General features: G+C 33.6%; 1 protein-coding gene across 1 annotated transcript in view; it reads right to left on the bottom strand.

Annotated features, from left to right (window-relative positions):
• The window catches only part of XIRP2 (xin actin binding repeat containing 2), a 102,324-nt gene extending 80,962 nt beyond the window's left edge, over nucleotides 1-21,362 (bottom strand). The window contains exon 1 of the mRNA XM_033111811.1: nucleotides 21,221-21,362. Coding sequence (XP_032967702.1) covers nucleotides 21,221-21,257 — 37 coding nt within the window. The 5' untranslated portion in view covers nucleotides 21,258-21,362. The remainder of the gene's footprint in view (nucleotides 1-21,220) is intronic.
• Between the last annotated feature and the right edge of the window lie 2,397 nt (nucleotides 21,363-23,759).

Below are 23,759 nucleotides of genomic sequence, written 5' to 3' on the forward strand. Positions count from 1 at the left end.
ATTTCATTTGAATTACATCATGATCTTAAGGAAGCATGAATAAGACATACATGACTCATACTTAAATCATAGCTCATAGTCTTATATTGGGTGATCATGTAATTTATCATGCAAGCCAGGGTGGTTTTGAGAGTGAAAGAGCACTATTAATAACTATGCTAGCACAACAGAACAATCTGGGAGAGTCCAATGCAAATAGGGATGCGTAATCACCTGCTAATAAGCCAAATGAAGATCCCCTTGACTAATCATTGCGGTCCATACTCAGGGAGATTTCTAGTGACCTGGCTTCCAATATGAAAAATAAAGCCAAATAAGTTCTTCACTAGGTACACCAGTGTATGAATCATCCCTATCCTTTAAATATAATTTGGATTAGACATGTCCCTTGTAAGAAAGACTGGAATGAATAAAAGAACTCTAGGGAATCTATGGAATTAGATCCAGAAAAAAAGAGGTAAATTGTAATTATGGAGCTACCTAGTTAAAAAATGATAGAAGACAAGATGTTCCTGATAGGCTCCTTATCAACTTTCAATTAAAATAGTAAAAGAGAAAAAAGAAAAAGCAGCACAAAATAGCACACATTGCTAATAATTACAGAGAGTATTTATTTGTGTGTTTGTGTATTTGTGTGAGCAAGAAGAAGACGAAGAAGAACACAAAGACAAAAATGAGCAAGAGAGGAGGAAGAGAAGGGAGAGGAAGAGGAGGAGAGAATAGGTTGAGGTTTATACAGAATTTTCAATAGTGGTTATCATGGAGAACAACAAATATGAATAACACACTGCAAAGAGCATCCTCTGAGTCAGAAGTGGATACATAGTTTCTCAAATAACTGAGCAAGATTGATTCATTACACAGTCTCATGTTGCTATGTATTGTAGGTCTTCCCCCGATACCATGTGAAATATCTTCTGGACCAACCTGAGCTATAGTCCTGACTTGTCTATACCCCTACCCTGCTCAGTATATATGTATCCATGCACCGCATCTCCCAGAACAGAAGGGCGGAGACGGGATGGGTTATTATATTCCTAAGGAAACACTTTAGAGAGTGCATATGGAATTTTATGTAATTTTTCACACCTTGCATCATACAAAGGAAAGTCTACACATTGTATCTGACAATCTAAGTTAGTATTACAAGGAATGGGGGAAGTTTCAACCTCTATTCAGCAAATTTGCATAGGACCAAAAATTAAAGATTTCAGATGTATTTCAGAGGGAAAAAGGAAAACATATGGAAGAAATTGTAAGAGCCAAGGGTTCAGTGATTGTACAATAAGAAAAATTGACCCATCTTATCTGAAGGGAATGCCAAACCTGAATCAATCTCAACACAATGCAACTAAAGTAAATAAGTCAAGACGGCATAAAGAGGCATTGCTGGAAGATGTTGAGAGGAATTGATATGGTGAGGTAAATTGATAACATAGCTTTTAAAATTAGTTCATTTCTAAAATAGCTGAAAAATTTACCAGTTAAATTTACAAGTTATTCTTGATATGCTCAAAAAGATTCAGGAGGAGAAACTTCTACAAAACTGTCATAGGTATTATTAATGAGAAAATAGAATGAAATGAAAGAATGGAAAAAGTGAAAGCTACAATAGGTTGCAAGAAAATGCAAACTTCATTAAAAAAATTAAAATAGCATTTGATATAGTAAAAAGCACACAGGAAAAATTTAAATAAAATCAGTCAATCAAGTGGGGAAAAATTTGACTATTTTTCCTGTAATGCAGGAGGAAAATCAGAGGTGAAAATGATGACCTCGATAATGATGGATATGAAGGATATAGATATCATCAGAGAAACATTACTATTTCAGAAGAATAAAGGGAAAAATAGCAAGGACATAAATAATTAAATTTAAAGGAAAAAAAAATTTAGCTAAGAAAAGATCTGAGAAAACAAACCTAAGGCTCATCAAGACAGCGGGATATGTCCTTATAACACTTTTGAATTTTGAAGATAAGAAATAACAAATAAGAAAAAAAAACAAGCTGGCCTCAGAGTTCTTCACTAAAACATTATATATTCTGATAAAGTGGAATATTGTATATAAGGTGTTTTGTTTTCGTTTGTTGCACGATGGACATAAATTTGATTGAAGATTCTCTTTATAGAAAAGCTTCTATTATTTATGTATGAGGGATATAAAGACATATTTTTCAATATATAAAAATTTTCTCAGGTAAAGAAAACGATTACTATATCCTCACTGGGGAAGCAACTAAAATATATCTGCAAGCGTGCAAAAGATTATTCAAAATCAAAAATAGAAGAATGAGAAATTTATTGTATAAAATTATTTCTTATTTTAGTTAAAATTAAACAAATATTGTAGTTGTAGTTACAAAATTGAATGTAAATGCAAAAACAAAACAAAACAAAACAAAACCCACAAGCAAACATACAAAAAACTTTGAGAAAATGTTTATGGGCAATAATACATTTTTAGCACTGATGACATGATCTTACCTTAATGATGTAATAATTCAGGGCTGTAATCACAGATTAAAATAAACTCTGTGGCATTAAATCTCAAGAGTGGAGAAAAGCAAGGGAAATAAAATTGAGGGTTTTTTTTTTTTTGGAGTTTGATAAGTTTATTCAATCATTCATTCCTGCATTCATTCATTGAGTGAGCAAGTCATCAAACATTTATGGGGCACCTGTATGTCGAGTGCTGTGCTAGATGTAGTGCTTATAGGATGAACAAAACAGTCATGGGCCCTAGTAAATATACAAATAGATATATGTATACATAGTGTGGGATAATTTTATGGAGGAGAAATCAGAGTAAAGAAAAAAAGTAAACACTTCAGTTTGAGTGGTCAAGGTAAGCATCTTAAGGTTGTGACCAAATTTTAAATTTCATCAGAAGAATAAATAGAAAAAAGAAGAGTGAGGTACAAAACTTGATAAGCCAATGTGGTACACTAGTCCCAACAAAATTACAATTTATGAAGCTACATTAATTCAAATGCTTTGAAACTGGCATTAAAATCAGCATTCCTTTTAGTGGAATAAAAGTAACCATTCTGAATCTAACAACAGTAAACGTAACAATGGAAGAAATTTCCCAAAGTTTGGAAACTCAACTAAATAATTGGGGGAAAACATCAATTATTTCAAAGGCTCAACTTATACTTCAGCTCATAGAATACTTAACGCTAAATGCAATAAACAACTGTAAGAAATAGAGGTAGGTACTATTTTTCATAGTCAGCATTTCACAGAGTACAAGAGAATATGCATAAAATAAAACTTTTCTGCTAGCCCAGATACCTAGTCCTTTTTCATAGGGGCAACAGATTGCCATTAAGTTTTTCATGTATCCTGAAATGTTCTCTGTCTATAAAAGCACACATATGTATTTATATATGCATAAAACACATGTATACATATATGTGTATATGAAACTATACTTTTCATTTTCATACAAATGGGAGAGTTATATACCCAATGGTCCACATTTGTTTTTTAACTGAACAATGTTGCAAATTCATTTCCATCTCCAAAGGAAATAAAGTCATTCACTATAACTATAGATTAAAAATTTTGTCATCTATCATTTCAATAACTGAAGAAACATACTTGACAACATTCAATACCCATTCATAATTAAAATTCTTGAACAAACTAAGAATAATAGGAAACTTTTTAGACTTTATAAACAGTACGTACAGAAAATCCTTTAGCTAACATCACACTTAATGATAAAAATATGAATGCTTTGTCTTTATTAAAAATAAGACAAAAATGTTTACTTTCACTCCTTCCACTTGGCATCGTACTGGAGTGCCTTGCCAATGTACTAGGGCAAGAAAAAGAAATATGAGACATAATGACTATTCTCAGATAGCATGATTACATATTTGAAAATCTCCACTATTACTATAACTAATAAAACCACAATCAAATACCACCACACATCTAGTAAAATGTAGAATATCACTACATATCTAGTAGAACATCAATTTTTAAAAATGTATATTTCTATATGCATATATTCATGTACATGCATACAGAAAAAAACAAGAAGGAAATACACTTGTTTCTCTCTGAGTAGGAATATGAGTAACTTTTATTTTTTTAAACTTTCTCTATTTTGTAATAGAAAGTCACATGTTAGATTTAGAACAATAACAAAACAATAAACCTCATTTAAATTTTCAAATAAGAACATGCTGTCATTTGCCGTCAGACTATACACAAGTAGCTGAACTTTTGAGAGCCAGATAATTTTTTGTCTCATGTTTCTGTTGCCTATATACACAAATAAGAAACAACTAGAGTGTTTATGAAATTATTTATTAATAATCTCCTTTCCGCCGAAACTGCACATGCCATTCTCCTGTTTTCTAGTATTGCATAGGTTGGATAAATACTCAGTGAAGGTTGACTTTTGTTCTTTTGTATGTGACTGATTTTTCTTTCCAGGATGCATGTTCTTTTTTTTATTCTTTATCTCAGATATTTAAGATTTTGTAATGGAAGATGTAACTTAATAAAAATACATAATAACAACAGAAGTCTATACATTAGAATTATGCATGTACCAGTTATATTCCAAGCACCCTGCAAACATCATCCAATATAATCTTCATAAGAAATACACAAGGTAAGTCCTTTGTTTGTTAGTTTTTAATGAAGAAACAGAGATACAAGAAAGTTAAATATTTTTCCCAACATATTTTGCTTAAAGTCTGACAGTCAGAAACTGGATCACAACAGTCTGGTTCAAATTCGATGTTTTCGATTACCAGGCTGTAGTTTTACTCTCTATAGTCAGGAGCAAAACAATTGATCTCAAAATTCTTTATCTTTTAGAAATAATTACATAACATATATTTTTAAATGACTTCACCCATGATATAATAATAAAATATGTATCCCCATCATTTGGCTGTGACAAATAAATGATATGATATAATTTATCTAAATATTCTTGATATCCCAACGTACCACTGATCATTCTATTCCTATAAGCTCCAAATCTACTCTATGAAGCTCTACTTGCGATGCTGGGACACTTCTCCCTTGGCAGCTGACAAGATGGTAAGCTTCATCAATACAGGACCCTGGAGGGATTCTGGAGGAGAAGGAGTTCTTATTTTCTGTGCCTCCTCTTTCCTGGCAGGCACCCGCAGCACTTTGTGGCCGGCAGCACATGGCACCTCTCCATGGTACCTCCCTCATGACCCAGAATGTGATTTCCCAGTCAATTTCCCAGGGAAGCCCCTCAATAAACTTCTCCGCCATCCAGTGGGCCACCATAGTTCCCTCTCCATATACAACTGGATCTCAGTCTTAAAGGGTAGGAGTCCACTTCCAGATTTTTTTTCAATCGAAATATATTTGACATATAAAATCATGGAAGTTTAAGGTGTACAACATGTTGATGTATACATTTATATATTGCAATGTGATTGTCATGATAATGTAGCTAGTATCTCTACCACGTGATATGATAATTATCGTTTCTTTTTTTGTGGTGAGAATAATTAAGATCTAGTGTCTTAGCAAATTTGATATTTATAATACAATATTGTCTATAATCACTACACTGTGCATTAGGTTTCCAGGACTTATTTATCTATTAGTTGCAAGTTTGCACCCTTAAACATCTCTCCTATTCTCCCACACCCCAACCCCTGGTAACCACCATTTTACTCTCTGATTTTACAAGATCGTTTTTTGTTTTTGTATTTTTTAGATTCCACATATGAATGATATTATATGTCAAATGATAATATTTGTCTTTCTCTGTCTGACTTATCTCACTTAGCATAAAGTCCTCGAGACCCATCCATGTTGTCGCAATGGTCTCGTGGCTGAATAACATTCCATTGTATCTATATACCACATCTTCTTTATCTATCCATTCTTTGGCAGACACTTAGGTTGTTTCCATGTCTTGGCTATGGTGAATTATGTTACAATAAACATAATTGTATGTTTATTGTAACATGGGATAATAAACATGGGAGTGCATGTATCCCTTCAATATTCTGTTTTCATTTCTTTTGGGTATATACCAAGAAGTGCAATTGCTGGGTCATGGCAGCACTTTTTCTAAATTTTTGAGGAACTTTTCAATTATTTTCCATACGGGCTGAACCAATTTACATTCCCATCAACAGTGCAACGAGTCCCGCTTTCTCCACATCCTCACCACCACTTGTTTTTCTTGTCTTCTTGATGATAGCTATTCTAACAGGTGTGACTGATTTGTTTCTACATTGGATGCTCTGCCTTACCCCTAGAGGTAATGGCTGTTTCCTATACCTGCTATTTCTGTATTCCTTGGAGTATTTTTTTACCCCTCGGTGTCCAATTTCCTGGTACCCTTATCTCCTCTTATAGTTAATAATTCTTTATTGTAAACTTTCCTTGTTCAAATTACTATCTGGTTCCTGTCTTCTGATTTCAACCTTATTGACAAAACCATTAAGTGCAACAAAATATAAATGGCTATTTTTGTGGTTGAAAACCTGTATATGTATGTGTAGCTATCACTAAACATCTCAGTTTTAAAATTTCCAAGTTTCAATAGTCTCATTTATAAGCTGGGTATAATAACACCTATCTCAAAGAAGAAGGAATAGGCAATGCAATGTTTGTGAAAATGCTTTACATAGTGTGAAAGCACAGTAGAAATATGTTATTATTACCAGGTGGTAAACTCTGTGAGGGTGGGCCCCTTTCTGTCCTGCCATTCCTGGATACCCAGTGATTTTCACAGGGCCTTGTATGCTGTGGGTACTCAATAAATGTTGGTTTGATGAACAGATGCATAAACACATTGATATTGCTCCATTTCATGCTTGTTAAGTCCATTTGAATTAAATTTCAAAATGTCACTTAAATAAATCTAGTGCTTTCAACTTTGCAGAAGGTAAATATCATATGATAAAAATATACTTAGTATCCTTCAACTGCATTCCAAAATATTCCAGGATCATACTGAGAACACATTTGTACTTATAGACAAAAATAGAAAATATGGAGAAAACTATGTAGTCTAGAGACCAAAACTTCGTTGCACTGTTTAATTAACTATTTTCAGGCTCATTTTGTAGGTTATTTACTTTGCAAACTGATAAGGCGCATATAATTTACCACAAGTGTTCCTTTGTTATCTTTATGTGCCACGTGTTCTGAGGGCAAACTGTTTAAGTTACAGCATAACTAGAATGTTGTTTTAAGCATTTATTAAGTGAATAAATAACTTCACATTTGATGCCCTTTATTTTTAGAGAGAAGAGAAATACTTTTCATAGATTTGTTTTCACTCTTAATAGCCTCTCCTACAATATTTTCATCAAAATGTCTAGACAAACATCAAGCTAAAATATGTTACCATGGCCAAGATGAAGCTGTATGGTTCTTTTCCTTCTTGTCTCAGTGCATTGGCTTGTATACTCATGTACTCTTTGCTCTTCCTACTGCAACATTTTTCAAAATGTTCTCCAGCAGCTTTGTCAAGGAATTTCATTGTTTTCTTTCTAAGAGCATGAAATTAATAACACTACCCAAGCTACTTTGATTGTAGAGGGAAAAGAAAGGCAATGATTCTGGATTCCCTACACTTTTTCTAAAAGTAATGAAATATCACTTATTTTTAGTGGACTTCCTTTTCTGTGTGTGTGTGTGTGGGGGGGGTTGTACGTGTCTGTTTGGTGTTTCTAAAAAAAAAAAAAATTAAGCCTCCAAACAATTGTTCATGTATATTTACACAGTATCATATATGTGTACACGTTTTCCCTTTACTTCATATAAATGAAAAACAAATCCTGTATAAGTGAATACAGACTCTGAGATATAGGGACATCCCAGTGAACATACAAGGATCAAATGATATCCTAAGCAAGAATAATGAATTTAAGTAAAAACCACACCCAAAGTGTAGAGTTGTTTTATGAAATACAGAATAACAAAAAATAAATGGATGAATGAATGAATGAAAGTTGAGAGGTATGAGGAACAGATCAGCAATACATAACTGGGAACACTGGGCTCTCTCATGAGTCTACCACTATTTTCAAGAATGTCATTTAAATGTTATAAACTACTTTATGTGTCTATCGAGTATGCTTGTTTTCATGCCTTTATTACACTTGGTGCATTTTGTTGTTGTGAATAAAAAAGCATAGTAGATTTTCCAGGCAACATTTGAATTGTTTATATTAGGAATCGGGAAACTGTAAGAATGGTTTAGTATGGGCATTTTTAGACTATGAACTGAAAAAAAAAAAGGAAAAATAAATAAGTAAATAAAAGTCTAGAAATGTATAGAGCTTGGAAGAGCGACACCAAGAACTATCAGTTTCATTATCATTTAAGCTGAGAAGTGTCCATCTCCTCAGGCATTTTTATTGACTGACCAAAGAGCTATGTTTTGCTTCAATTGTCATTTTAGGTGGACAGGTCAGTTTCTCTTATTCCTCAAGACTAGGTCATTACAAAAAAAAAAAAATTTTCCTAGGTCATAAAAATATGGTTATGGCAGGCTCTATTTGACAGGATATTTTTCAGAGTTTGTTATTTTAAGTTTATACCTCAAATGCAAAATCCATAACTATCATCTTGTCAAAAACTGGGAAATCCCTGCATTTACCCAAGTTATATTCATTGAAAGTCTACTAAGCACTGAGAATGGAAGTACAGCTTACATCGCACTTGATGAATTTACAGTTATTTAGCAATTCAAAGAACTTGGAAAAATCTTAGAGAGATGCTTTAAAATAGTTCACTCTAATTCTCAGTATATTTTGTAGAAGTTTTGTAGAATGTACTTCCCCTAGTTGGCAAACTAAATCTGTGTTTTAAATTTCTACTAAAACTAGTGCCATTTTGAGTGCTATGCAGCGTACTAAGTTATTTTCAGGTAATATTTCAGGCAATCCCCGCAACATGACTAAGAGATAACTATTATTATTAGGTTTACTATTTTAAAGACTAGAAAACCAAAGCTTAGAGTAGTTACGTAACTTTCTCAAGGTCACACAATTTGTAAGTGCCAAATACAGGATTTAACCTGGGCTTTCCTACCACTAAATTTCATGTTCAACTATTTTATCACATGAGTCTGTATATGAAAGAACATATTCTCATATGCTCACAAATTACAACTATGTTCAATGATTCTGGTACTCAAATTAATTAATTCATTTACACACTCAACGAGTATTTTAAACATATATTCCACACAGGGCACATGTTGATATGTAATTCTGAATAAGACAGACAAATCATAACAGTGTAGAATATGCCAGAATCATTATACAGCTATATGTAGAAGTTGCCTGTGCAGTTGAAGGAGCGGCTGCATTGGAGGAAACGTCTGAAGAAGCCATCCTGGGATCATTTTTTCTGTTATTCTAATGCCAGTGGCTCAGAATACCAACTTCCCTTTAAGCCAGCTGGGCATTTTTCATTTTTTAGACTCTTGTGCTTCTCAAAGTGATGACAAAGGAGGGCATCAAAGTGGTGAACAATTCTCCACAGGCCCATTTTCTCTTACTGCAATAGCTATTCACGTATCTAGAGCTGAGGTTTCTATTACACTGTTTTTCTAGGCCCGATTAAATATGATTCAACTTGTCTTCTTGCTCTTGAAGTCCAGGTTATGCTAGGCACAGAAAACGTATCAAATCTATGGCTGTGAGAAAGTCAAAGATTATATATGTGAACTTAAGACCATAAAATCATAAATGTTAATACCCAGCTGGTCTGAAAAGTAAGCTTGTGCTGAATGAAAAGAAAGTACAGAGTTGGAATATTCCTCTCACAGAAAGAACTGTCAGCCACGAGGAGCTCACTTCAGGAGTTGTAACCTGACAAATATGACAACAGGAAAAGAGAGTTGATGTCACCTTTACAATCATTTGACAGACTATCAACACATAAACAGTACAGAAATACCTTGCCAGACTCAAAAACGAATCCTTTTGAAATTTAGTAAGAAATTGAGTTTTAAAGATGATGTTTAAATGGTTTCTTTGTCCCTAGTAACCCCATAACAACCACGTGCACCCAGTTTTCTTCCTTTACTCACACAATTTATAATCACCTATTTTGTTATGGATGTAAGTACTTATTGTCTGCTTTCCCCACCAGAATGAAAGTCTCATATGAACAGGGACCACATTTTTGTTCACCATGGTATATCTGGTGCGTGGTACTCAGTAGTCATTTCATGATTTTGTTGCTTGAATACATGAATAGCGATTTCTATAGCTCTATTAGCATTTATCTTAGTATTTTTATATTCATACCAGTCTTCTACACTGAACTGTGAGCTCCTTGAAAGCAAGATATGTCTTAACTCATGTCTGTGTCTATGAGAGATACTCAGCCATCACATGTTAAATGAATTAATGCAACACTGATGTTGCAATATGCTTCACTCACACAAAGAACTTCAACATAGAATTTACTTAAATGACTATAATGGAAAGAGAGGGAGGGTCCCAGGATCCACTTGAGAATAATTTTCCTTATTTCCCTGTGTGTAAAAAGATTTTTTGTTGATTTCAATTTTTACAGTACTTTGTGTGTTCCTGTGCCTTATGTCGTTAGTAGTTATTTCCATGATGACTGGCCCTTACCCCAAACTCAAAACTTTGATCCCACTCCAGCCCAACCCCAGCCCCTCCCCAAACACAGGTTAGAATTCAGTGGTATTTCCCTTAGCAAACAAAAATCCAAGATAATATAGTTTATCAAATTAGACTAGAATGCAAAGAAATCACTTGGGTAGTTTATTAAAATATACCGATACTCAGAGAGTCTAAATACATGAGATTAAGCTACATTGTGCTTTAAACTGTAGGTTGCACTGAGAAATTTGCATTTTAGTAATCATGCTAAGAAAGAGATTTCAGAAAGCTGGGCTAGATCATAAGATTTGAGAGTTCAGAGAGGATGTTTTATGCATCCTTGCATTGTCAGTGCCTATGCCTAACACATAACTGGTGCTAACATCCTCTCTTAAAATGTAGATGTCTATGCTCCCTAGAGAATCTGTTTTCTCATGATCTGTCTTCTTTTGTTAACCTTTTGCTGTCCCCAAATTTATTTCCTATTATTTCTTATCCTGTGCTACAGGCCTGGTCTCAATAGGAATTCAGCCTATTGATTTATATTTAATGAGAGACTTCTTTATGCCATTAACAACTTACAGTATCACTTTAAGATATCTAAATTGTTTATTAAGAGCCAGTTGAAATGCAAACAATTTAGGTAAAGTCCTACAGCAACTGGGACCTAGTCCAGATTGCTTAGCGATGAATCTGAATATTGAATTCACTCCTTTGCAAACCTGTAAAAGAATCTAGACTTTGTTTTCAGACAATGAAATATAACAAATTGAACTGTGCCCCCAAATAGATTTTATTTCAAGTTATGTGATTTATATTAAACCCTCCTAAAATACTTTACTCACTAATGTTTTTAAACATGATAATCCCCCAAAAATTTCCACCAAATGGAAAAGAAACTGAAACAACAATGGTCTCTAAAGAAACATGTGGAATCAAATTTAAAAAAAATATGGTATCAAATAAAGAACAAAAGGTCAGTTTCGCTACTCAAATGACCATATTTTAATATGATAGTTTTTGTTTATATTGTTATTATAAAATTTAAAGTGAACTCTTTACAACTATTAAAAATTCTTAAGCACACAGCATACCCCTCGATAGTATGAAAATTTTAATCTTTACTTAAACAGAAAGTTGCTACACTCTTAGGGATTTTTCTACTTTTTCAAATAATTCTACTAAAATATTTTTTTCTAGTTTTAAATTTTTTTTATTTTTTAAATTGTTTTCCTTTCGTTAAATTTAAAAATTAAATTTAAAAATTTCTATTTTAAATTAGTAAGACATGAATGTTTTCTTGCTATAAATCATTAAAGCGTACAACAACCTAACAATATATCTTAGAAACCTTTCTATGTTAGTACCAACTTAATTATCTCACTCTTATCAGTTTTACATAATATTTCATGGTATGGGTGAACCATAATTTATTTAATCATTTCCCTATTGATAGACATATAAATTGTATTTAATTGGTCTCTAATAAAATCATTCATCATTGATGATTGTACTCATGTGTAGTGTTACATTTACACAAATAGATAAAAGTTGGCATGGAATTTTGGGGGTGACATTTTGAATTATAATTAATACTGTTAAATTGTCTCCCCAAGAAACTATACCATTTCTGTACTACCATCAATTTTGAGAGGGTTTATTTCTTTACACATCCTACAAATGTAAACTGTTGTACAATTTTTTTTTCACTCTGATGGAAAATACTATGCCTAATTATTATGTTAATTTTTATTTTCCTAATTATTAGTAGTGCTATTCACATTTTCATATTTTTATTATCCACTTATAGTTTTGTTTTGCTTTATGGACTTCGCACAATTTTAAATTTGGTTGTCTCCTCTTTGGTAGGTGCTTCCTATATATCATGGATATTCATATTTTGTTTTTTTGTGCTGCAATATTTTCTTTCTATTTTTATTATCTTTTAATTAGTTAATATATTGTTAATAGAACAGAAGTTTACATATTTTTATATTTTATCTCTTATATTTTCTCTTTCTGGCTTCTGTTTTTAGTGTTTCTTATGAATTCCTTTCTCCTCTAAAGTCATAAGTATATCCTTCTAGAATTTTTCTAATATTCATTAGAGTCATGAGTTTTATGTTTAGTTCTTTTAAGCAACTGGAAGAAATTTTGTGTATAATGAAAGACAGGGTCTATTTTTTTTTTTTAAATAGCAGACAACTATACAAATTCTAGTCCATTCATTTCCAACTAACTTGAATGCTAGATGTTTTACAAACTAAATTCTATAATATACACAGTTCTCTTTCATAAAATCTCTAATCCATAACTGATGTCTACATAGGTATAGTTTTGCTTTGTTATACTTGTTGACTGTTATACAGCTGCATTTCTTGTCTATATTGTGATTTTTGGTGGTGAGCTCATATTTATTGGAAACTTATCTCTGGAGTTTTATTGAGGCCCCAGCTGAAGGTGCATTCTTCTAAAGATGATTTGTATTTTGCTTCTACCAGCTGCTTACCAACCGAAATCCATTATAAATTAATATGAACATTTCTTAATGGTTTCATGTTTATAATACAATGAAAAGTAATAGGCTCCATGCTTTGACAAAATTTTCCTGTAGGGCAATACAGGCGCCGTATGTCATCATTAAGGATGGAAAATAAAGATATTTAAGCAATGAGTCAAAAGTATTGTGATATGATGAAATAAAATATGTTTGGAGGTGGTGTATCAAATTCTTCCCTGATGTTCAAGGAAAGCAATAGTCTTAACAATTCACTAGAGAATGATTACATATCTTATAATAAATCTAGAACTATCTAGAATGTTAAGTGCTGAAATATTAGACTAAATAAACTATTAAACAAAAAGAGATTCCTATTGTATTTGGCAAGAACTGATTTTTTTTTACTAGATGATCTTCAAAAAATGGAATGACTGACCTTTTGTATTAGGCAATGCAGAGTTTTGTGGTAGTCTTCCAGAATTCCTGAGACCCTCTGGCTAGGACTTCGTGTACCTTCTAATTGAGGCCTCATATACTATTTCATCAGTTTGGAAGTTGCAAATAAAGAACCATTACTGTGACATGCAGAATTTATTCATAGAACATTATTTTAGTTGCATACCCATATTTATAGATGTGGAAAAAGCACCAAATATAGAAATAAGTCGCTCTTTGTAAATGTGACTCCACAAAGCGAAAGATTCATGTGCTATTATTTGTGTTTTCACATTTATTATTAATAAGTTATTGTTTGTATAATTCATCATGGACACTATGTATTTTAAAGGGTATGTGAAGCTACATCAACCAGAAATTATGTTTAAAAGTTAAATATTTATGTAAGATATTTCTAACATTAAATGTCCATAACCAATTGTTATGGAGAAAATAAATATTTTTAATAAGAACATTTGGCTCAAAATCTGAAAATACAAACACAATTAAAAATTTCATATACTTTGAAAATTGGATTTTTAAAAATGTTAATTAGCTAATACACTTAATGGCTCCCCCCTACCCCCCATATCTGGGGTTGTCTAAAGCTTAGAATTGTCCCTAGAATGTTAGCTTTTTATCATGGTGAAAACAGCCAACTCTTTATAGTCTGTAAACTTTGTTCAAATATGTCAATAAACATTTTAATCAACTCTGAAATCACAAAAATCAAGTGTTCCTTTTTCATTCAAACCATCCTTCTTAACCTGGCAGCTGAGTCTAATTAACCTGAATTGTTTCACTCCCCCGCTTAGAATCTAGAACCCACTCTAGCCCTAGCTCATGGGGCTATAAGAATATTTACTGACATGAACTGCTAAGCATCAACCATGGAAGCATCTCTATCCCCCCTGCCCAATTCCTTATTTTCAATGTCCCTTCACGAATTTGCTGGATTTACCTGGGGTGTCATCCTTTCCTCCTAGTCCTCCCTCTCACACATCCCTTCTTTCTCCTCTTTCTCAATTCCTGATCATGCTTCAAGATTGGTAGAAAAAAAATTAAAAGAAAAGAAAATCAGCATTTCTATGAAGCATCTCTGGGCCTAGAAGCAGAAGTTGTTGCTCCCTGTATGTGTTCCTACTTTCGCACTGCTCATCTCTAATACTGATATTTGTTTTTGAACCTGCCTCCTTTCCTAAATTATAAGCTACTCAAGAGAAGGATCTGTGTGTTCACACTCCCCACTCCCCAATACCAAGCACAGGGGCAGGTCCATTGTGTGTGTTCTGTAGGCGTCTCCTGAATTTATGGGTGTTGCTACTGCTTCCCCGTCATGTTTGTCTCTGACACCAAAAAAACAGTTCTTTAATAACTGGATTCTAGTTGCTTCTCAAAAGATTCATAGAACTGTTTTACTATTTCTCCCCTTCTCTTCTGCCTTTCTTCCTCCATTTTTTTTCTCTCTCTGTCCCCTACTTTTCCTCCCTCCCTCTCTCTCTTCCTTTCTTTTTTCATTTTCCCTTTCATTCAAAATCACTGCATCAAAGTAATCTGTTTTCTTAGTCATGCACTAATCCTTAGTGACTGCATTTTTAATCCTAAAACCCAGCTAGGATTGCATCATTAACACCTGTCAACAAACTTGTCCAGTGTGGACACAGCACATTCATGAACCTCTAACGATGTCTTTATTTTGGAACACTGACGGTCATATGAGCTTTGCCAACCTGGACAAACACATGGAATCATGGACTCAGTTTAAGATGTGGGGTTCTTGTGTTTCATCTTTGTACTGCCATTCTAATTTCAAACTTATTAGGTAACACAATTCTCATGTCCCCTCCCCTAGAATAACCAATTCCTGGTTTGGCTCCCCTGTGTGTGCGCCAAGTCTTCAGCCAGCCCTATGAGTCTGCCTGAACGCCTTGCCTCCTCTGTTGGCCTGTCCTCTGGAGACCAGAATACAATACAGCAATGACTCCCCAGATGCGTAGGACACATTCTGAGAAATAAAGGGAGGAGGAGTTTCATACACTGTGCATTGGTGACAGTAGTCAGCATAAGGGTTTTACTGATGTATATCTTTTCTCTGTTTCAAGTAACTGCAGAGAAACTGACAATATAGTTGCTTTAATCATGGGGCCTGGGATCACCAAGAAAGAATTCTACCTCAAATCTTCCTGGACATATGAGATGTAATCAAACAATATGGTGAATATTTAAATTAAAAAAAATACTACAGTAAAAGACACATTGCCATTAATCCCCCTCAAAATACACCCCCTCACTTAGAACACACTTATCCCATAGTTCTTGCCACTTTCTGAAGCAGTTCTGGAAGTCCTCTTTTGTGAGTGTCTTTAGTTGCGCTGTCTTGAACACATTAAAAATAGGACTTTATATGCTTTTAAGAATGAAGATAAAGAGAAAATATTAAGTCTTTGCTTAAATGTCATCTTTCCGCTGTGGCTGATCATGACCATCCTAATTAAAATTGCAAAGCTCCACCGTGCCTCAGCTCCTTTATTCTAGTTCACAGCTTCTGTAGCACTCACTATCTTTTGATATGTAATTTACTTCACTATTTTTATTGTTCACGTGTTTCTCCCTGGTGGGAAACAACCTGCACAAGGGGCAGAGTTTTTCTCTTCTCTCTTTTGTCTCTTTTGTTCATTGATGTCCCCAAGCACCTAGAACAGTACTTGGCACATATAAGCATTCAATAAATACTGGCTGAATGCATGAATAAATGGATACATAAAAACAGCACGCCAAAAGTATTCTCTAGGAATAGATACACATTTCTATTCTACAATCAGAATGTGTAAAAATAATATTTCGTTCTTTTCAGTTGCAAGGAGATCAAATCAATGAATGGTTTTTCAAGAGGGATATTTATATTCATTGTTCTCTTTCTTTGATGATACAATCTTTTAAAATTAAGTGTGACCATGACCATGAATGAGCTCAAAATGAGTTCCTGGGATTTTGAATATTAATCGATGGACATTTTCCAGGATTCCAAGGTGCTGACTTATAGCTACCATGCGGAAGACTTCATGAATAGACCTTTCATTATAATTTCCTCAGAATAGCAAACTCCCAGCTGACTCTTCCAGTAGAGTCCATGATTTAACTCTGGAATTTGTTTTGACTCACCGACTATAAAAGCTACTAACAGGAACATGTGGGAGTCATTGAAATACTGCAGGTAAAACCCACTTTAAGAAAGAGAGAAAATACACACCCAAATTGAATAAACAGATCAAATACTTTTGATATGACAAAAGGATTCTTCAATTTGTAAAGGGAGTCACCTCAGGATTACTTAAAATGGTAATTCACTGACAATATTTTTAGTAATGAAATGTCTCCTATGTGAATTAAAGTCACATGGCTGTTTTATAGGAGATTGTCTAAGGCATGAAGGAAGGTACGGACGGGTGGGTAACGCAGCCAGTCTGGAAGCAGAAGCCAGTGTCGGGAGTCTTGAGTCCATTGTCGTATGTCATAAAGTCTGTTCTCTCATTAGAGAGAACAAATCAGTCAAAGCAAAATGATGATGCCCATGGCCTTCCCTGGAGCTCCTCTGTGACTAAATGTCTGATTTATTTGTAAATTTGCAAATAAAGCTCTTTTTTATTAAATCAATGGTTCTGCTAATTTTAAAGTGTCCTGCTACTGCATTTCATTTATCTTTGTTGACTCGAAGTATTTAGAGAACAGTTTGCTTCCCAGCCTGAGAGGATTCACATTCCCAAGACAATTAAGCTCTAGAAAAGGTGTATGGAAAAGGCATAGCCTCACAGTGGATATTTCTATTCCTATGATAAAACCATTGTTTTTCAGCATGTTGAAAAGGGAACATAGGTGAAACTACTTTTTCTTAATTTTATCACTAGGAAATACTACAGAAAAGAGACCACCACTAACTCTTGAAGGCAATTTTTAAAAAAATATGTGGATTATTGCTACTTATTTGTTTATTTTGCCTACATGAAGTCTCTTTATGCTTATCATATATATATATATATATATATATATATATATATATATATATATATATATATATTTAATAATGGTAACTTTGCAGAGAAAGGATGAATTTAAATGAATAACTAGCATCTGGATCCCTTCTATAAGAAAGGTGAACAACCAGTTCCTTAGAGAAATAACATCTGCTTAAACTGTACTGTCCAAAACAGTGACTATTTGCATTTAAATTAAAATTCAAAAAAATTATCAATTAAGTTGCTCTGTCGCATGAGCCACTTTTCAAATTCTTGATAGCCACTAGTGGTTACCATATTGAACAGCACCCATATGGAAAACTTCTATATCACAAAAAGCACTACTCCAAAATATCTGATTTTAAGCAAAAAATAAGATATGTAAATAGCAATCATTCACAGACAAATACATATACTGCACATACATCAATTATTTTAGAAACCTTAAAAACTGAAAGTATCCCATCACTAAAGAGAAGTAGAAAATTTAAAAGAACAGAATCCTTAGTTTGTTTTGAAAAATCTGCCAGAGAAGATGAATGGCCATTTTAAGAACAGAGAATGAATTTAGCTTTAATGGAGCAGAATAAAAAAGAGAAATACAGCAGGTCGTTTCTAAGGTTTATTACAAAAGCCTTGAAAGGGTGACTTTGAAGGTATATTTTACCTGTTAGCATTTTACATTTTGATGACTTAGAAGATTAATATTAAAATTATGGTTCAGAGAATAAAAGCTAAAAGCAGGTAACTGTCATATTAAAAATCCCAAGTAATTTAAACTTGATGAACATTAACCAATCACTTGTACTATTTGAAACATCCTTTGATCCAGAATTTTTCAGCAGAAAACAATAGCTTTTTACTCTACATCCAGGAAGGGCAAGCATAAGTAGATCGGACCATGTAAATCAGTACTTAGACTCCCAATATTCACTTTCCAACTTACTTTTAAAATATCTAAAGGAAATTCCACAAATCAGATTTTTACATCACTACCATACAGTTAGTCTAAACCATCTACATGGATTTATTTTTTTCCTCACATCTATTACACAAATTGGTGAAATTGTGGATTTGTCATGCTGGATATTTAGTTTCCCATGAGTCAAGTCTTCTTTGAATCATTGGAACAACTACCCTTTAGAGTAGACCCCAAAGAAAACATGACTAGAATGCACCAACATGCCCATGAAGCACTCTGATTTACCTTACACCAATACTTCAGTGAGGAAAGTGGGATGAATCGAATCAGGGTGACTGGTGAGAGCAATTGAACACAAGCTGGGGGGGTCGATAGTCAGGCCTAGGAAGGAGTGTGCTGCCACCACCTGCTGCTGAGGATGAGGGGCGGGAACTAACCCCACGACCATCACTATTCCTGAGTTCTAAGACGGAATTGTCAATTCGCATGGATTTTACTAAATTCTAAAAATGCAGAACATTAGGTAGCTACATTTTAATGATATTTTAAGTGTATTTTTAAAAATTCTACTGTTTATGAAAGGGCTAGAAATAAATACTGCTTTCAAGTATGAAACTCTTGAGGCTACTTAAAATGTTTAACTAGTAGGTGAGGCTATCAATTCTGGAAGCACGGATTCAGGGAGAAACCCAGATAGTGTCCTGACTGAAGAGTGAAAGCAAGGGGTTTTTATGAGAAAAATGAAAGAAATAAGTACATGAAAAGAAGAAAAAAGTTCCTATTGATGCTGACAAGATGAGCTACTCTTGTATATATGAGCACGATTGGTCACTGATTCTATCTTTAGATAGTAGGTCCATCATTATCAGTCCTTGTGATCCGGATGTCTGCTTTCCTGCTGGCTTTCCAAAGAATTGTTTGTCCCAGCTCAAAGTTTCAAGGAACAAGAGAAGTATTGCAGTTCCTCTAGAATGGCTGCTCTGGTTCCATTTTACAATCGCTCCATTTATGTCATTTTTCACACTGCTATGTTCATCCTCAGTGCACTTTTCCCATCCCTTTTTTAAGTTTACTTCTTGATATTTTAAAAATACTTCGAAATTTAAATCTGAGGTCACTCAAATTTAAGTTGTATCTTGACGCTAAATAATAGTTAACTTCTAGGATACCTTTTCTAAGCTTGTAACATACAGGTTTTTGAAAATCTTTGCATAGAAACCAAAGAAAACACAGGAGAGAAGAAAGGTGAGATGAGTGGAGATGTTCATCTCATGCAATTTTGATCAGTTTGTCAACCTCATATTTGCTCCCTTATGCTAACATGTCCACGGGCCAGCATTATCAGAAAATAAATCATTCCCTAAAACTTCCTGTTTTGGGCCTCTGTTAATCTCATTGTTTTGCTTTCATCCACATGCACATAAAGTTTAATCACAGGCCAGACATATATGGAGTACGTACTCCTAGAGACTGCTACTAATCATATTGGGTATACAAAATGAATTGAAAATAAAAGATAGAGATTGAGATCCCAATTTACATGCAATTAGAATCCATGTAGTTAGCCAAGTTCATCATTAGCAAATTCCCCTTTATTCCTCCCATACCCACCTCCCATTCTAAATTCCATACTTCAACCAACTGGAATCAAAATGGGCTAAATCGCAAGTCTGCACTGTCACAGAGTACTGTATAGCTTCTCACACTTTAATGTGCACATGAGTCATCTGAGGATGTTGCTAAAGTGCAGATTCTGATTCATTAGGACTGGTGTGGGGCCCAAAGTTCTGCATGCTTCTAATATGCTTCCAAGTGATGCTCATGCTCTGATTCACAGAGGACACTGTATAGCACATTTTTAAAGCAGAGTGTATCACTTGCTACCCAATTGTCAACTGTCTGTCGTATTCCATAGACTATTCCGCATTGCTCATGTTGACTGGCAACTTGACAGTTGGATATAAATCAATACACACACACACACAAAATGATGTCCTAAAGATTGTACTAATTATGATATCTAACAAACATCACAAATACTATAATATGCATTACTTTGTTAAAATAGAAAATTCCAGAATTTGACTAACCAGAAATGATAAATGATATCTGTATTTTCCAATAAATTATTTATATTTTGCATTTTTGTCATAGTTGAAAAGTATATTAAAAGTGTAATTTCTAACATATGAGCTGTTAAGTTTTTAATGACATTGTAAAACATTAATCAAATTTATGAGGTTTTCCCTAAAATTATGACACTATCATGTTACTTTTTATTCCAAATTCATTAAGCACATTTAATTTAATTGTCTGAAAAAGAGATGCTGAAGGCATTTTTAATTTTTTTAACTTTGCCTGACAGTTACTCATATTTTATCCTTTTTTATGCCACAGACAGGAAGACAGATATGTTTCCTTTCTTTTCACCAAAGGAAAGTCAGATGATGGTCAAAATGCTTTGTTCCAAAAGCCGAATACTAAAAATGCTAGTTGTACTGGTTTATAATCAATTAAAATATATTTTATTTAGTTTTAAAAATTTAAGTAAAATATAACAGAGATAAAAATATTTAAACATACAACTATTTCTACTGAATTGTGTTTCTTGAGCTATCTTTTATCATCTTGTTTCTTATTAATTTTAAAATAAAACCCTGACATGTTTTATTTATTAGCCATTCATTTTGTATAATGTATGATCCCAAGAAATCATATCAAAATATTATGCTAACCTTCAAATATGTGGCTGTGACCACTTTCAGGTGACATCTTGTCAAAAGATGTTTCCTCGCCTTTCTTGTCTGAATCTTTCAGTGAATCATCGGACTGGCTCCCAGGGTGACTCTTAAATGTTGGTGAACTTCTCTCTATTTCCACTTCCTGTTGGAAGACATTAAAGGAATGTGTGTTAAAAGCTATCAGTGGGAAACAGATGTGCTTTTCAGGGTGTTTAGAAGGCAGCAATGAGAGAGGGAGGGGGCTTCTATGAGTAATGTTTGCCAATATGCTTCAGGGAAAATTTTGATAAGTTAGCAAAGAACTGCAAACACATATCTGATGCTTAGTTTACTTTTTTGCCACGATTTCCACTTCTGAATTGGCATTTCTTTCATGTATATATTTTTTTCTTTTTTCTTTTTTTTTTGCTCTTCCACAAGGAGGGAGAAAGTGGAAATAAGGGTCACAATACAATATAATATGCTAATACATGCAAATTCCTGAGGCCTGAGAAATATCCATGAGGGATTTCAAAAAATAGCAATATATCAACATTATATGTTTAAGACAGAAGGAAATTAGTTTTTTAATGTTATGTTCATCTTATAATGATAATCTTAGTAATAATAGAGCTCTCAAATTACAAAATCATCCAGCCACCATGCAGTAAGTACAGTTTGGCAGCTCATGAAAATTGTGAAATTACTTCTTTGACATACTAATTCAAAATTAGAGAGAGAAAGTTTCCCACTGACCCCCAAAATGTAAAGAGTATTTCAAATATAGGGAATCTAATATTACTTGTTTTATACATTGAGTAGTATAATCTAATAAGACAAACCAAGTCAAATAGACTAATTATTTTGAATAAAAAATTGTAAAAATTAAGTAAATAAGCCAAGACAGGTTGAGAAGCAATAATGTATTAAAAATGAAATTCAAGTAATATGTAGAAATATTTTCAATAGCTACTTATAAGTTTTGGAGTTTTGTACATAAGGTTGTGTTTTCTAAACAACAGCCATTCAAACAATGATGTGATGACTTACTCTTCATTTTTGTTAAATTTTAAATACACTAGCATGAGTGAGTCAAGTTTGAGAGACAGCTAAAAGTTCTAAAACATTTCATAAAGTGGGCACATTTTATATATCTATAATATGGTTGCAAAAAGCAAGCTTTGTAAAAATAACCTCTTGACTTGTTTATGTTTTCTAATTTTTCTATCTATCTATATCTGTATCTTCTATATAATTTATATCCACATATAATTATATGAATAATTAGAAAATATTGGTATGTGTTTAATCATCTCATCTTTAAGTACCCCCAAATATATAACATATAACATAATATATAACATATATATAAAATATATAACATAATCTTCATTATTGTGATCTTTAACTGGAACTAAAAACATTTATAGGAGAAAAACACAGGAAAATGTTTCTGTTTTTTTCAGTGCATTCCCTTTAACATTTGTGTTTCCAGCTATTATCAAAACCCAAAGGTTCCTAATAATAGTGATGTTTTATGCTGTTCAGACACAGTGTCAGACATGTCATGCTATGTGGGTGTAGGCTTCTTAGCTAGTGAATAAGCACAGCATCCTCACCTCGATTCATTCTGGTCCTCTCCCACTGTCACGTAAAGGGACTGCTATGAAATGGATGCAATATGTTTGTCTGTTTCTGTTTTAGCAATTTAATCCAACTCCTAGCACTGGCAGAATAAAATGAGGTAAATAAAGAGAAAGTGGAGATTCTCAAAAAGTAGTGATTCCCTGGAAATTTTTTGTTTTGACAAAGGGCAGAATGCTGAACGTGGTCCATGGACTCAAGTGGTGATGTGAAAGGATCATCTCTCTCTTTCATATAGAAACATGAAAATGTGATTTGGTGAAAATGTTTAAGCAAATATTTCAGTCAGGCATGACATTAACTTTTACTATATCGGCATTCTCAATTTTGAATTCACAAATACCAAGAGCCGGAGGCAGGAAGGGACCCCACAGACAATCTACAGATGAATGTAGTAGGTAGACCTGTTTGCAAACCTCCATCATCAGATCCAAGTCATTCTGAGGCAACCTCCTTAGCACCCTGGCAAGGGGTGGGGAGGGGCCTGTGTAGAGACGGAAAATAACGTCTTAGGTGAGGTGGAATTGAGCTTTCTCTAATCAAAGCAGTGATCTGCTTTAATCTCTTTTAATCTGTTTCATGTACTGTGCTTCTACAAAAGATTTGCTTTGAGTAAAAAATCTACAGGCTTCAACACATGCACAAAACACCAGTTTAGAGGGAAAAAATGCAGCACTCGAGAAACTTGTACTGAAGCCTTCCCTTTGCTACTTATTAGTTGTATGGCCTTGCTCAGGTCACTTGACATGTCTGGGACATGTCTATAACATATTTTCTCATATGTCATATGAAGAAACGTAGTCTCCAAACATCTAACATTCAATAACCAAGCACTTGCATTCTAATGCTATTTTAAAGAAAATAAAGAAATATCATTCATCTTTTTTACCTTGCAGTCCAGTGAGGGAAA

This window comes from Rhinolophus ferrumequinum, chromosome 8, assembly GCF_004115265.2.
Source record: "Rhinolophus ferrumequinum isolate MPI-CBG mRhiFer1 chromosome 8, mRhiFer1_v1.p, whole genome shotgun sequence".
In the NCBI taxonomy this organism is placed as follows: domain Eukaryota; kingdom Metazoa; phylum Chordata; class Mammalia; order Chiroptera; family Rhinolophidae; genus Rhinolophus; species Rhinolophus ferrumequinum.